The sequence below is a fragment of the Pipistrellus kuhlii genome, unplaced genomic scaffold (genome assembly GCF_014108245.1).
Source record: "Pipistrellus kuhlii isolate mPipKuh1 unplaced genomic scaffold, mPipKuh1.p scaffold_m20_p_1, whole genome shotgun sequence".
NCBI lineage: Eukaryota > Metazoa > Chordata > Mammalia > Chiroptera > Vespertilionidae > Pipistrellus > Pipistrellus kuhlii.
This window is the reverse complement of record NW_023425404.1, coordinates 191437525-191453316: the sequence shown is the minus strand read 5'-3', so window position 1 is coordinate 191453316 and position 15792 is coordinate 191437525. Positions and strand designations below refer to the sequence as shown.

The 15792-nt window shown below is 39.3% G+C and overlaps 2 protein-coding genes across 4 annotated transcripts in view; one reads left to right on the top strand and one right to left on the bottom strand.

Annotated features, from left to right (window-relative positions):
- Positions 1-634: 634 nt before the first annotated feature.
- On the bottom strand, positions 635-2727 carry LOC118725424 (stress response protein NST1). Of its 3 annotated transcripts, none has more exons than XM_045573871.1 (3): positions 2533-2727; positions 1393-1414; positions 635-1252 (listed from the first exon to the last, which is right to left on the bottom strand). In XM_045573871.1, the coding sequence occupies exon 3, from the start codon at positions 1219-1221 to the stop codon at positions 679-681; it is 543 nt and encodes a 180-aa protein (XP_045429827.1). In that variant the 5' UTR covers positions 1222-1252; positions 1393-1414; positions 2533-2727; the 3' UTR covers positions 635-678. The 3 variants fall into 3 exon arrangements, with proteins under 3 accessions (XP_045429827.1, XP_045429829.1, XP_045429831.1); XM_045573873.1 differs by having other exon boundaries at positions 1393-1409; XM_045573875.1 differs by lacking the exon at positions 1393-1414.
- Positions 2728-2854: 127 nt separating this feature from the next.
- Positions 2855-15792, top strand: part of NCAPG (non-SMC condensin I complex subunit G) — a 27517-nt gene continuing 14579 nt past the window's right edge. Inside the window, exons 1-10 of the mRNA XM_036419935.2 lie at positions 2855-3098; positions 3992-4192; positions 4975-5203; positions 6597-6742; positions 7030-7114; positions 8771-8963; positions 9609-9758; positions 12706-12846; positions 13608-13731; positions 14957-15046. Coding sequence (XP_036275828.1) covers positions 2988-3098; positions 3992-4192; positions 4975-5203; positions 6597-6742; positions 7030-7114; positions 8771-8963; positions 9609-9758; positions 12706-12846; positions 13608-13731; positions 14957-15046 — 1470 coding nt within the window. The 5' untranslated portion in view covers positions 2855-2987. The remainder of the gene's footprint in view (positions 3099-3991; positions 4193-4974; positions 5204-6596; positions 6743-7029; positions 7115-8770; positions 8964-9608; positions 9759-12705; positions 12847-13607; positions 13732-14956; positions 15047-15792) is intronic.

Here is a 15792-nt window from a genome sequence, read left to right as displayed (position 1 = left end):
TGTTCTTGGCCACAAGAATAGCTCTTTCACTCAGCCAATTGTGATTCTTTTTTTTTTTTTTTTATTAACTATTGTTTATTGATTTTTCACACAGAGGAAGGGAGAGAGATAGAGCTAGAAACATCGATGGGAGAAATACATCGACTAGCCGCCTCCTGCACACCCCACACCCGGGATGTGCCTGCATCCAATGTATTATACATGCCCTTGACCGGATCGAACCTGGGACCCTTCAGTCCGCAGGCTGACACTCTATCCACTGAGCCAAACCGGTTTTGGCCAATTGTGATTCTTTTTTTTTTTAGTTGTATTTCATTAAAGTTGTTGTGTGTGGCTGCGGTTAGGTGTTTACCTGTGCAGCCATCTTGGATCCTCCTCTTCCTAATGCCCAACTGTAATTCTTATAATTGGTTTGAATATTGGGAAATACTTTTTCAACCAATTTTTCTTTTGAAGTCACTAAATTGAAGAAATTGAGGCAATGAAATTCATCCTGAGGTCAGATCAACTGGCACCTTTCCGTTCCCAGTTTCCAGCAATTGATGTGAGAATATTTCAGCTGATCGTTTTGCAGCTGGACACGCATATTTGTAGTTAATTTTAACGCCTTTTCGTGTCGCCACAAAGTAGAGTATTTCATGCAAGCATTTATTTCATTCGCTGGTGTCGATTGAGGAATTACAGGTAATGTTTGCCTGAAACCTCCTGTTCTGGAGGTTCTCCAAGTTGAGGTAGCTTAATTTTTCTGGCGACACAACACATTCCTTTTGTTTCTGCATTAAATTTCAGAGCCTTGCAATAAGGACACACTTCAGTCACAGTGCCGATGAGAATATGCCAGCTCAAACTATAATCATCAGCTGGGTTGTATTGGAATGCAAGGCGATGGCAATCGCGTGATTGCTGAGCACGGAGTTGTGTTTGATACTGATCTGCTGTTTTGCGTTGAAGTCTTTCCGGCACTCTCAGCCTGTGGCGTTCATTCTGCTGAGAACGAAGCCGATTTAAAGCTGCAGAACGCGATCGCCGTGCTCGCAACCGTGCATCCTCAAGTCTGGCTGCACGTTGCTCTGCAGTTTCCTTGGCACGTTTTTGAGCCATTCTTTGTCTGTTTCTCTCGTTTGCTGATGCCCGTTCTTCCTCAGTTTGATTTGCAATTACCCGTCGCACCGCTTCTGCTCCGCGAGTACGACGACCTAGGTTTGATTTTCTGCGAGGCATTATTTGGATGAACTAAAGCAGATCGATTGCACTGAAAAAAAAAGTTATAACAAAAATATATAAAATTGCAAAACATTAAAAAAGGAAAAAACATGAACTAAAAACAAAAGAACAAAACATAAAAAAATACTAAAGAAATATTTCAATTCAAATGCAGATCAATCGACATACCTCAATTCCACCGCCAGCTGCACTGAAAAATAAGAAAACAGTAAAAAAAAAAACAAAATGAAAAAATAAACAAATAAACTATACTCACGAAACAAACGCTATGGTAAACGACATAGCTCAATTCCAACGCAATGCCACACGAAATAATTAAATCAAAATGAAAGTAACTCAAAATCTATGAAAATTCAATTTAACAATGTAATCGGAAACACTGTTATGAAATGGAATCGTAAAATATTTAGTATACAGTAGATGTGTTGCTTTTACGTCCAACACATGGCGCTGTTTTTCCAAAAAAGCATGTTTTTACCTGTCACATGTGTGACATTTATATAATAGTAGGTATATAAAAACAGTGCGTAATTGAATGCAACGTTGTGTCAAAATTTCAAATATAGACTTTTCATTGATTTCACAGAGGGAAGGATGAGAGAGAGAGAGAGAGTGAGAGAGTGAGAGAGTGAGAGAGTGAGAGAGTGAGAGAGAGAGAGAGAGAGAGAGAGAGAGAAACACCAATGAAGAGAATCACTGACTGGCTGTTTCCTTCACGCCCCCCAAAGTGGATTGAGCCTCTAACCCGGGCATGTGCCCTGACCCAAATCGAACCCTGCCCACCTGGTTCATCGGCCGAGGCCGGGCTGTAACCTATTTCTTTAGATGGCTGTGAGCACTGAGATGCTCACTCTGGTCTGATACAATTAATTCCATTAAAAAAAGTTTAAAGGCTCAGTTCCCCCTGAAGGCAGGACTCCTTTTTACACAAACACACACACACACAAACAAACATTTCTTTAGCTTAACCACCCTGTGAACGCTGGTGCCATTCTGCCTCCGTTTAGTACCCGGTCGGTGCCCACCTTTGTGAACCAGGCCTCGCAAGGAGGCCCCCGTAGAGCAGCTGCATCTACACTGAATGGCCGCCTAGCTCCCCCTCTGCAGACCTCCCACCAGCCGAGGGCCCAGGCTGGGAAAGGCCGCGGCCGCCTCCATCTGCAGATCCCGTCTCCCTTCGCGGCAGCAGCCGGCCGCGGCCCTGCCCTCCGCGCCCGCTCTTTCCCTTCTCCACGGGCTCCAACGAACCCCCCTCCCAGCTCCCTGCTCCCCTTCCGCGGGATCCCCCCGGCAGACTGCCCTTCTCACCCAAGGAGCATTTCTTTCCGCCTCACGCCCCGCCGCACGTTCTGGCGAAGACCAGCGCGGCCACTCGACTCGCCCTGTCCATCGGGCACTACTTCCGGGCGAGCCTTCGCCCCTCCTGTTCTTAGAAACGTCACTTCCTGCCTGACAACGGCTGCTTAAACCCTTAGCGCATGCGCCCAAACCGCTACGTTGGAGGTCGGTTTTCTTCCCGACCCCGCCTCCCGCCGCTGTCTCGGCCCCGCCTCCCACCTCCCGCCTCCCGCCGCCCTCTAGGCAATCTCGCGATATTCGCCTCTCCCGCGGGAGTTATTTAAACGCTAGGCGGTAATCACGCCCTGCGAGCCCTGAGGCCCGCAGGAGGGAGTCGGAGGGGATTGAGCGGGTTTGGCTGGTGTTCAGTGGGTCGAGCTGCCGCCGAGCGCCGACAGGACTCGTCCTCGCGGAGTCGCGCCACCATGGGGGCCGAGAAGAGGCTGCTGCCCATTAAGGAGGCCTTCCAGCTGGCGCAGCAGCCGCACCAGAACCAGGCCAAGCTGGTGGTGGCGCTGAGTCGCACTTACCGCACGGTAAGCGCGCCGGACCCCGAGGCCCTCGGCGGCCGCTGCCCGCGGCCCTCCCGGAAGCCCCGGACTCGGCGCACCTCCCGCCCACCCTCCTCCAACCTCCGGCCTGCGGAGATCGCCGCCCCCCTCCCGTCTTACCATCGCCCACCCCGCCTTCCCCTCACCCCGCTCTCCCCAGCCGCCTCCGGGGCGGACCGTTACCCCTTGTGGGCGCTGAACTAACTGGGGAGAGAATGGAGGCGGCCTGGCACCAGCTGGGTGGACCCCGAGCTGTGGGTCACACCGCCAACCATCAGCCATCCGTTCTCACCCCTCCCCATGGTTAAATGGAACCAAATCACCAAATAGCAAGTTAATCACTGGGACTGGCTCTTCCTATAAATGTACACACCGTTTGTTTTGAGTGGAGCCTTGAGAGGACGAGGACAATGAATTTCGGGGAAATAAAGTATTCTGGGGTCTAAGAAAAATTGTAAGTCAGTAGAATACGAGTTGAAGACAGGAGACAGATGTGAGAGTTATAGTAAACAGAAAGGCTACAGATGATGAAGTGTTAAAGCCACTGGTGACCTTGAGTTCATGAAGCATACTTTTACGAAAGTGATACCCAGGCGTATTGAGAATGAAAGGATGCTGGGGGTGGGGGGCGGGGGGTGGGGTGGGAATCCTTTCATTGTCAAAATACATGGTTGTTCCCCGCCCCCCACCCCCGGGATAAATTAATATTTCAGGAGAGAAATTCACGCAAGTTCCCCTTTGATAGTTTGGATGATTTAGTTTTCTGAATGACTTTAGTTTGTCTGCGTTATGGCTAAGGCATTCAGCATTCTTAGAGTAACGTTGGTAAAATAAGGATCTTATCTGTGCAGTTTGTGAAGGTTTCGTTTGCATTTCAGACGGAGGATAAAGCAATTTTTCACGAGGAGTTCGTTCATTACCTTAAGTATGCCATGGTGGTCTACAAACGTGAGCCTGCCGTGGAGAGGGTAATAGAGTTTGCAGCGAAGTTTGTTACTTCATTTCACCAATCGGATGTGGAAGACAACGAGGAGGAAGATGGTGGACTTTTAAATTATTTGTGTACTTTTCTGTTAAAGGTATGATGAAAACTACAACTTGGGGGCAGTAATTGCAGAACATTTTACTATATTAAAAGGTGCAGGGGAGTTTGTATATTTTAGAGATTGAAATACTACGTAAATGACAAAATGTCTGTGATCGAATCTGCTTTTTATAGGAAACATTGAAACTGTCGTTAAGATAAAAAGGTGGATCTTTTTAAATTTTTTATTTTATTTCATTGGGGTGATACTGGCTAACAAAATTATACAGGTTTCAGGTGCACAGTTGTGCAACACTAATCTGTGCACTGCATTATTTGTTCTCCACCCGAAGTCATGTCTCCATCCATCATCACCCCCCCATACCCTATAAAAAGTGGACTTTTAAGATAACACCAGCATTACATTTTTAATGACCTCTCTGAACCAGTTCCATATATTATATCTACTTTAGAAGAGTTCGTACAAAGAGGAATTTGCTCTTATAATTTAACAAACACTTCAGTCTGTGCTTTTGAGAACTTATGTGATATATTTTTAGTACACATGCATCCTTTGTATACCGTGAACTTGGGAGAGAAATGATTACTGGCACTGAGGCTGCCTGGCACAGTGTTGGGTGGGGAGGGGGCGGGTGGATATCTCCTGCAGGTCTGGAGGTTTAGGGAGGTTGGGTTGGCAGTGTGAAGGATCAAGGGAACAGTTTTTCTGTAAGTATTTAATTACTGCTATAATTTCTTAACTTCTAAACATATGTGATTGACATGTGATTATTTAGTAATGGACTGTGACTACAGTTTGGTTTGTATCCATTTCAGTCTCATGAAGCAAACAGCAATGCTGTTAGATTTAGAGTATGCCAGCTCATAAACAAACTCTTGGGAAATATGCCAGAAAATGCCCAGATTGATGATGATTTGTTTGATAAGATTAATGAAGCCATGCTTATTAGATTGAAAGATAAAATTCCAAATGTGAGGATACAGGCAGTTCTGGCTCTTTCAAGACTTCAGGATCCCAAAGATGATGAATGCCCAGTGGCTAATGGTATGTGTTGCTACTAAATCCTTTTTCAGTTTTTATTGACTTTGTTAAATTATCAGTAGATTACCGTATTTTTCGGACCATAAGACGCACCGGACCATAAGACGCACCAGTTTTTAGAGAAGGGAAATGAAGAAAAAAAGATTCTGAAACAAATAGTGTCCTAAAATATTTTATGTGCATTAAAACCCAACATCACAGTCATAAACACATGTAATCAACCCTGTAAAGTAAACAGCAGCATTTAGAACCATTTCAGAGCCGGGCAAGCACACAGAGACCACACAGAGCTGGGCAAGTAAAAAAACTTTTTTTTTAAAGTATATGTGTAGGCTATATTTGGACCATAAGACGCAGGGACTTTTTCCCCCCACTTCTGGGGGGAAAAAAGTGCGTCTTATGGTCTGAAAAATACGGTAATTTTTTTATTATGAACTATATATTTATATAAATGATTAAAAAAAAAACCCTGCTCAGTGGATAGAGTATGGGCCTGTGGTCAAAGATCCTGCCCCCTTGTGGACATAAGATGGCCAGCAGGGGAGGGCAGTTAGGAGCGACCAGGCCTGTAGGGAGGACAGTTAGGGGCAATCAGACTGGCAGGGGAGAAGTTAGGCATCAATCAGGTAGGCAGGGGAGTGGTGAGGGGATGATCAGGCTGGCATTAAGAAGCAGTTAGGGGCAATCAGGAAGGCAGGCAGATGAGCAATTGGGAGCCAGCAGTCCTGGATTGTGAGAGGGATGTTTGACTGCCCGTTTAGGCTCGATTCTACTGGGATCAGGCCTAAACAGGCTGTCGGACATCCCTTGAGGGGACCCATATTGGAGAGGGTTTAGGCTGGGCTGAGGGACACCTCCCCTCCCCATGCATGAATTTTGTGCACCAGGCCTCTAGTGTTTAATAAACATGTAGTTGATTGTGAACCTGGACAAAATTTGAGATGTAGAGGTAAATACATATTTAAACTCAGGAATGGATTTTGTTTAGGTGAGTAAAACCAGAAGTTCTTTCTTTTTAGAACTCATTAAAAATCAAAATAGTAATGGCTTTTCATAAAGCCCTATCAGTTTAAAAGTAAACTGCCTGCTATACTAGACATTCTTCTAAATCTTGAAGAGTAGCAGCTTTGTAATCCTGATGGTGGATTTTCAATGATCTTTACGGCTGTTTGTTTTTGCTTTAGCCTTCGTGCTCAATCCATTGAGTAATTTCCTATTCTGTCCTTATTAAGGGAAGTTGACTGAAGAAAATCTTCAGCTAGCATACATATGCCAGACTAAAAAGTGATATTTTTATCATTTTAAAGATACTATTAAATATCAAAATGTGTGATCGTATGACGATGGTTAAGGAAACATTTATTTAATGTACTAAAATATATTGTTTTATTTTTAGCATATGTTACTTTGATTGAAAATGATTCAAATCCAGAAGTTAGGAGGGCAGTGCTATCATGTATTATACCATCAGGAAAGACTTTGTCAAAAATTGTAGGACGCACCAAGGATGTGAAAGAGGCTGTCAGAAAGCTGGCTTATCAGGTAAATAAGTTCAATATCCTGTGTAGGCATATTCTTAAAAGACAAAAAGCCATATTTTAAAAATACTTTGAAAAATATTTGGCAAATAATAATGATTTCTTTAATTGAGATTTTTATGTTCAGAGAGCATAGGTAATTTAAGTAGAATCTTATTGCATTAACTGTGTTACCAGATATTCATTTTTTTTTTAGATTTTGGGTCATTTTCTTAGATGAAGGCGTTGTTGCTAGTTATGAAATGTAAACTATATTGAGATAAATGATCATTTTAATATTATCTCTTTAAGGTTTTAGGTGAAAAGGTTCACATGAGAGCCATGTCTATTGCTCAGAGAGTAATGCTCCTTCAACAAGGTCTTAATGACCGAGCAGGTAAGATAGACATCTTCATATATAAAACGTTTGTAGATTTTGAGTTCAAACTTAGAGATCTTGATACTTAGAAGGAAGAGAGTTCATTTCAATTTTCCTGAGTTTTACAGGTGGGGAGGCTATAGAGCTAATTTACACAGAAATAGGGCACGATCTCTTTTTTAGCTCTCCTTTATTAAATGCTGTCTTGCCCTGGCCTGCTGGCTCAGTTGGTTGGAGCGTCCTCCCATACACAAAAGGGTTGTCGTTGGATTCCAAGTCAGGGCACATATCTAGGTTGTGAGTTCTTCAGGGAGTGGGGGGTTGGGATAGGGAAGCAACTGATTGATGTCTCTCTGTATCTCCCTCCCTCCCTCCCTCCCTTCCTCCCTTCCTCCCTCCCTCCCTCCCTCCCTCCCTCCCTCCCTCCCTCCCTTCCTCTAAAAATCTAATGAAATCATATCCTGGGGTGAGGATAAAGTAAAAATGCTATTTATCCCCTTTGTGTGTATCTTGATATGAATGTTTTCTGTGCTTTAGAAACAACAGTCAGGAATGGTCATCCTATATAATGAAAGCCTAATATGCTAAGTGTCCGACTGTTTGACTGACTATTCAACCAGTCGCTGTAATGTGCACTGACCACCAGGGGCAGATGCTCCCACCAGTAGGTTAGCTTGCTGCTGGGGTCCGGCCGGTTGGGACTGGGCTAGATTGGCTGGACAAGCCCTGGAGCCCTTCCTTGGTCCCTCTCCGGCCCCAATTGGCCTTGATCGGTATTGGGCGAGACGGGTTGGACACACCTTGGAGTCCTCCTGCAGTTCTCCCTGGCCAGCCAGCCCAGATCAGGATTGGGTAAGACAGGGCAAACATGCCCTGGGGCCCTCCCAGTCCCTTCCTGGCCCCAATCGTGCACTGGTGGGGTGCCTAGGCCTGGCCTGCATCCTCTTGCAATCCGGGCCCCCTTGGGGGATGTCGGAGAGCTGATTTCGGCCCGATCCCCGAAGGCCAGGCCAAGGGACCTACTGGTACACGAATCCATGTACTGGGCCTCTAGTACTACTATAATTTTCTTAGTTTTTTTGTTTGTTTTTTTTGTTTTTTCCTCTTCCTCTTAAAACTAGAGAATCTGTTTATAAGCATGATGAGGAATAATCTAGTTTAAATTTCCAATCTGTATGAGAAGGCTAAGGTAGCTTAATTTTGCTCTAGCAAGAAAACCTGAGTTTGAAAACATATCACAGGACAATGATTAGCATAACTTTAAAAGTTAATAGGTTTGTTCAGTGATACATGTTTGTATGATTCAATACAAATAGCAGCATGTGTAATAGATAAGTCAGTCAACAAGTGAAATAATAGGTAGTATTATATTAATACTACCTGAAGTTCTCTGAGCCCAGGGAAGAAAGAATACAAAATTGTGATAGTGGTTGTGTACTTGGTTCTAACCTTTCTCATTTTATTCAGAAATGAGCATCATAGTGATTTTCGCAATCTCACTGTACTTGTGTTTTTTTTCATTGGCATGCTTTATTCTGCCTCTTAGTTTCTTTTTATTTTTATTGTAAATGTCAACTTTATGTTAACACTGATCTGGTAAATTAATTAGACAAAATTCAGGAAATGGAAGCTAGAGGGAGCCTCTGTTCACCTATGTTTCAAATGACTTAACAGAGGCTGTGAAACAAGCAACACAAAAGCATCTTCTCCAAGGCTGGCTGCGTTTCAGCGAAGGAAATATATTAGAGCTGCTTCATCGGTTGGATGTGGAAAATTCTTCTGAAGTGGCAGTCTCTGTTCTCAATGCCTTATTTTCAGTCACTCCTCTTAATGAACTGGCAGAAATCTGTAAAATTAGCGATGACAGGTATATAAAGTATTCATTGTTTGAAATGTGATACTGGTGAACTTCTCTAATAAAAAATTAGTCCTCTCCCTCCATTACTTCAAATTGCATAGATACTTTTTATCCCTCTTATTTATTTATTTATTTATTTACTTACTTACTTACTTACTTACTTACTCTGATGGACATCCCTCCCTCCCCCTTTCTCCTCCCTTGTGTAAGAACTCACTACTTTTTCATAGACTACTTTAGCTGCATTAAAAAATTTTTTTTTAAATTAAGATATTACATATGTGTCCTTATCCCTCAATTGCTGCCCACCCCCCCACACTCATGCCCTCAACCCCCTGGTGTCTATGACCATTGGATAGGCTCATATGCATTTTAGCTGCATTTTTTATTGTTTTGTTACTTGATTTTTGCATTAACCTACCATGGAAAGTTGAACAACATTGCATCCTATAGTTTGCTCATTTGATATTTATTTATTTATTTTTGTCTAAATATTTTCATTCTTTTTTTTTTTGTGATAACTTAATGATTTTGCAGTTTAAAAGGATGGTAGTTTTAAATCAAGTTTGCTTATTTTTATTTTTATATTTAGTTCACAATTTTAACTGAGAATTAAGATCATGCTTCCTTTTATTTTCTCCCTTTTAAATGAAGGAAGTTGATTCCAATGGAAACATTAACTCCTGAAAATGCTTTGTATTGGCGTGTCCTTTGTGAATATTTGAGGTCAAAAGGAGATAATGGTGAAGAATTTTTAGAGCAGATTTTGCCAGAGCCTGTGATATTTGCAGAGTATTTGCTGAGGTAAAATTTTTTCCTTTGGTTTGGAATATATAATATGTGGGAATCTGTGGGCTATCCTGTCTCTGTCACAATGACTCAATTCACTGTGGCAGTGCAGAAGCAGGCAAAGACAGGATATAATGAATAAGTGTGACTGTTTTTCGATAACACTGTCATTGATTTTATGGATGCTGAAATTTGAATTTCATGTGATTTTCACATGTATATATTTACACGTGTATGTTTTCACATATATATTTTAAACTACTACCGTGTTTCCCCGAAAATAAGACATCCTCTGAAAATAAGACTTAGCACATGGAAAGATAAGACATCCCCTGAAAATAAGACCTAACACAACTTTGGGAGAAAAAATTAATATAAGACACTGTCTTATTTTCGGGGAAACAGGGTATGTAAAAATCTTAGCTTGCAAGCTATAGAAATACAGCCAATAGGCTGTATCTGGTGCATGGACCTTAGTTTTCCAACTGACAGGGTAGACATTTTGGCCAGTACTTAAAGCTGTTACTGTTTGGCTTTTTATTTTCAGGTTTTTTTTCTAAATTATTTGAATTACTCAAATTTTTACTTATTTTGCTTTAAAATTGTACAAATAAAATATGAATTCAATCTTGTTAAAATTCCAATACAGATATATATATATATATAGAATAACAATGTGGAATTTCCTTTTTTATCTGCTAATTCCTCAATCAGCGATTTCCTTGGATCAATGACTAAACAATTTGGGGTGTATACTTTCAAACCTGTCTCTACATTTACATACATGTATACTAAATGCAGAAATGCTTTTTTAAAATATAGTGCACTTTACATAATTGTTTGTTTTTTTAAACCACTGGTGTCTGAGATCATTATATGTTGGTGCATATAAATATATTACAGTCTTAACAGTTTTTCATTCCATAGTGTGGTAGTGTTTGAATTTACTCCTCTGTTGATGGACATTTTAGGTGTTTACGATTTTCACTGATGTTATAAGTGTATTAAATTTCCTTGTACATTTTTATGTATGTTTGAGATTTTGTAGGGTTGATTCCCAGAGTGGAATTGCTGGGCCAAAGATTATATATATTTTCATAGATATTGATGTGTAGATTTTTAACTTTGTTTTTGATTCATTTATAAAAGCTTGTATATAATATAGATTATAGGCCTGAAATTTCTTTGCATAAAACATACTATTATGCTTTTGCTTTTAAAGGTCTCACATATAAATTTTGCTTATAAAGGTCTCATAAATTCAAATTCTACATGAATTTGAATTTCACATGGAAAATAAATTTAGGCTAAATATCTTAAATGTGAGCCATATGAAAACTGAACAGTTTAAGCTCATAATAACATAATGAAAAACGTGTAAATTTACTAAGTGTTTTAATGGTAATTATTTCAGGCTTTAACATTTAGTTAGAATATCCTATATAATAAAGAGGGAATATGCTAATTGACTGCCATGCCCTCACAAGATTGTGACACCCACAGCCAATAAGGAGGGAATATGCTAATTGATTGCCACAGCCTCACAAAGATGCCAACACCCCATCCCCTCATCCCTGCCTCTTCCAGCCTCAGTCCTCTAGTCTCCTCAGTCCTGCAGGGGAAGGCAGTTGGAGACGATCATGCTGGCAGGAGAGCAGTTAGGTGTCAATCAGGCCAGCAGGGGAGTGGTTAGAATGGTTAGGGGAAACAAGGCAGGCAGGCAGGCAAGTAGTTAGGAGCCAGCAGTCCCAGATTGTGAGAGGGATGTTCCAGATTGGAGAGGGTGCAGGCTAGGCTGAGAGACACCCCCCTCCCATGCACAAATTTCATGCACCGGCCCTCTAGTCTAATACTATAATTAATATAGAAATAATAAATGCTTATAAAAGATAGAGAACATATTAAAAATATGAGGAAATGTTAAATATTTAAATAACATAGAGGGGAAACCTCTTATCAAAGACTGCTACACAAATTGATTGATTCTTAGTTAATATTGACATGTATAGAACATAGTTACTTATGTTTATATTTCCTTTGTCATTTAATCTGTGAGCTTTATAATAACTTCAGTCAACTTGTGTGTTTTTTTCACCTACAGAGAAGAAAACTTTAAAAGTTGTATTTTAATTATTATTATTGAAAGAATACTTAAGAAATAGAATGCTTTTCTTTTTGGAGCAAAATTACTTGATAGGAGTAATATACTCAAGTAAAGAAACAAAATTAAGTGGAAAATTGTTTCATGATACTCAAGAATATATTTTCAGGCATTTTGTAGCAAGACGAGTTAATTACTCAAGAGTAGTTGATGGTGCTACTCAATAGCACCTACACCAAAATAAGAACAATACAGAGATTGTAGAGCCCCTAAGCAAAGATAATACAAATTAATGAAGCTATTTTCCTGATTTTTAAAAGATCATTGTATTCATAGATTACTTGTGTAATTACTATTATTACTACTTTTCTTTTAAACAAAATAGTGGTTAATTAGAGATGATGATGGGAGACTAGCTCTTTATGAAATTGAATTTTGGAAAATGGATTCAGAACTTTAAAATTGAGAATACTAGTGACATATACATGAAACAAATATAAAATACTGAATATCAAGTGTAATGGAAAAATAAAAAGATTAAAAATACAAGGATACTAGTGACATTGAAATAGTTATCAGTTTGAGAGCACTAAATATGTACCTCTTAAAAATTTCCCGTAGTAAATTTGAATCTTCAATGAAAATGTTTTCCAAATTTTTCTGATTCAAGTCAGTAAATTTCTATGCAAAAAGTTCAGGATGATAGCGTAGAATTTATTCTGTAAACCAAATTAGTACCACATGGTATAAATATCTATATATTTGGATTACTGTGAACTGGAAAAAAAAAACTTCTTGTCATCTAATGAACTGTTTAATGTTTCTTAAAACATCCTACATTTATTAATTTTCTTGTTTTAGTTATATTCAGAGCATTCCAGTTGTTGATGATGAACGCAGAAATGATTTTTCTTACATTGGACATTTGATGACAAAAGAGTTCATAGGTCAGCAATTGATTCTAATTATCAAGTGTTTGGATACTAATGAAGAAGGAGGAAGGTATGTCTAAATGTTAACCATAGTTCTATTTTATTCTAATTCTATATTGAAATATAGTCTTGTTATATAGAGTGGGCAATTAAATATACAGGGTGGGCAAAAGTAGGTTTACAGTTGTTTCTATGGAAAATAATAGAATAGTTAGTAAAAACACAAGAATAAATGTTTCATGTACTCAAAATTGTAAAAATACTTTTATCCACTCTTGTATTTAACCTAGTTCTCTAACATGTTATAAAAAGTATTTTCTCTCCTCATATATAGATAATAGTTAAAAGGAAACATACCCTTCCCTCTCTCCCTCCTCTTCCTCCACCAGAGTGTGTATGCATATAAAATATATGAGGTCCTTTTTTTCATGAGGATTCTTTATTTTTCTTTATTTTTTGTTTATTTTTAAATTTTATGAGGTCTTAATTCAATTTCTTTAGAATAAATCAATGAAATTGCAGGTTTATACATAAAAATATATTTGTCTTCAAGACAGGGCTAGTAACTCTATCTAAAAGATCTTATTCACTTATGATATTTTGTCATTTCATTATGCTGATTTATAAAAGATTATAAGGCCATTTATAATTTTTCTTGCAGAACATAAATTTTTGATCTAAAATCTCTTCATATATTTTTTTGCCTGTAGTGATAAATATAACAAAGAACTGAGATAAATGTGATTTAAGTCTGCAGAAGAGGAGAAATGTTAGAGATAAAATGTGTTTCTGCTGTCATATTTAAATTATAATAGTTCTTTTTGAATGCAGGAAACGACTGCTGGCTATTTTACAGGAGATTCTTACTTTACCCACAACCCCAATGTCCCTAATTTCTTTTCTTGTTGAGAGACTGCTCCACATCGTTATAGATGATAATAAGAGAACACAAATTGTAAGTAATTTTCTTCATTGTTGATAAAGTTAAGAGGTTTTGGTCAGTGACTGAGGATTGTCTTTCTTTTTTTCAATACATTTTTTTTGCTTTGTCTTTAACTTTTAATTTAGTCTCTATCAAGTTTTTAAATTTAAAACCAAATCTTTCTCTCTCTCTCTCTCTCTCTCTCTCTCTCTCTCTCTCTCTCTCTCTCACACACACACACACACACACACACACAGACACACACACACATATGCCCTTAAAAAAAATATCTCCTCCTCTTAGATACTTACCATTGTATTGTATCAATTTGAAATGGAGTGGATTAGAGAAGAGGTGACGTAGGGCATGGTCACTAGAGTATTTGAGAGCTGGCTCAGTTATACATATATACATACCTGGGTTCAAACCCCCTCTGACATTTTCTGGCTTTGTGATTTTGAGCAAGTTATTTAATTTAGATTTTTTACTTGTCTGCAAAATAGAATAACAATAATATCTTTCATTATTTAATGAAACAATGTTCATGAACTACTTTGTAAATACAGAAATAAATGTTAGTATAATATTACTGTTGCCAAGTGTTATTTTCTCTGGGGTAGCCAAAAAAGACAGACCTTTATCATTGCTTTTTGTAAAATCATAAGTTAATTTGCAGGTTGTCTTTTCCAACACCTCCTTATACTTATACATAAGTCCCTTCTATGACATTCCTAGTTAGTGGTTATCCAGTGTCTGCTTAAGTACCCTCATTTGGGATACAGACTTTTCCTGAATTGGCTAACTCCAGTAGCTCTGAAAGGAAAGTCTTTAGCTATGCTGTTTTTATTTATGCATTGTATATACAGAAGAACAATAAAGAGTATTCTTTATTTAGATCCCATGGAGATGAATAAAGGAGGGAGGTGAAAATTTTAAGCAGAGAATTTTAGTTTTATGGTACCTAAGGTGAAGCACTATATTCATTTTTTTCTGTTTTTCAAGCAATATTTGAGAACTTAATCTTCAGTATCTATGTGCCTATTATCTTCCATAATATTAGTTTTTAGTTAGATGTATTTGGTAATTTTTTTCTAAACTTGTCTAGCAATTAGAATGTGTACCATTTTTACTTGTATATTTTGCTTTATTTTTCAAGACATTCTGGATACTAATGAGTTGTATATAGCAGTTCAATGTCATTTTCTGAAATAAAGTATATATAACAGCATGTTGGCTGAATTATAACTTTACTTACCAGGTTACAGAAATTATCTCAGAGATTCGGGAACCCATTGTTACTGTTGGTGTTAAAATTGATCCAGCTGAAGCAAGAAAGAAAGAACTCAAGGTAAATTTCTTCTGAATTAAAGAGATGCTTGAATATAATGTAGTTTTGCAAGTCTTTTATTCCCTTTTGCTGTACATTTTCAGAATTGTTCTCACAAGGTAAAATTATTGATTAACGTGTTAAGCACCCAGCCTGTTCTGTCTTCTGGATGGAAAGTATAGTGTCAGTCACTGGTGACTGACATGGGGCTTAACATGTTAACTATCTATACTAATAATCTGTACTAATAAAAGGGTAATATGCTAGTTAGACCGGACGTCTTCAGGACATCCTTCTGGTCATCCTTCCAGACAAAGCCATGGTAGCAGAGACAAGGCAGAGGCAGTTAGGGGTGATCAGGTTGGCAGGGGAGAGCAGTTATGGGGATCAGGCCAGCAGGGGAGCTGTTAGGGGCAATCAGGCCAGCAGGTGAAGAGCAGTTAGGGGCCATCAGGCAGGCAGGCAGAGTGGTTAGGGGAGATCAGACAGGCAGGTGAGTGGTTAGGAGCTCGCGGTCCTGGATTACAAGAGGGATGTTTTGGACTGGAGAGGGTGCAGGCTGGGCTAAGAGACCCCCCTCCCCCCCCCACCTGTGCAAGAATTTTGTGCATTAGGCCTCTAGTCCTATATAATAAAAGGCTAATATGCAAATTGACTGAACAGCAGAATGACCAGTTGCTATGATGCACGCTAACCACCAGGGCCCAGACGTTCAATGCAGGAGATACCCCCTGGTGGTCAGTGTGCCCCCACAAGGGGACTGCCGC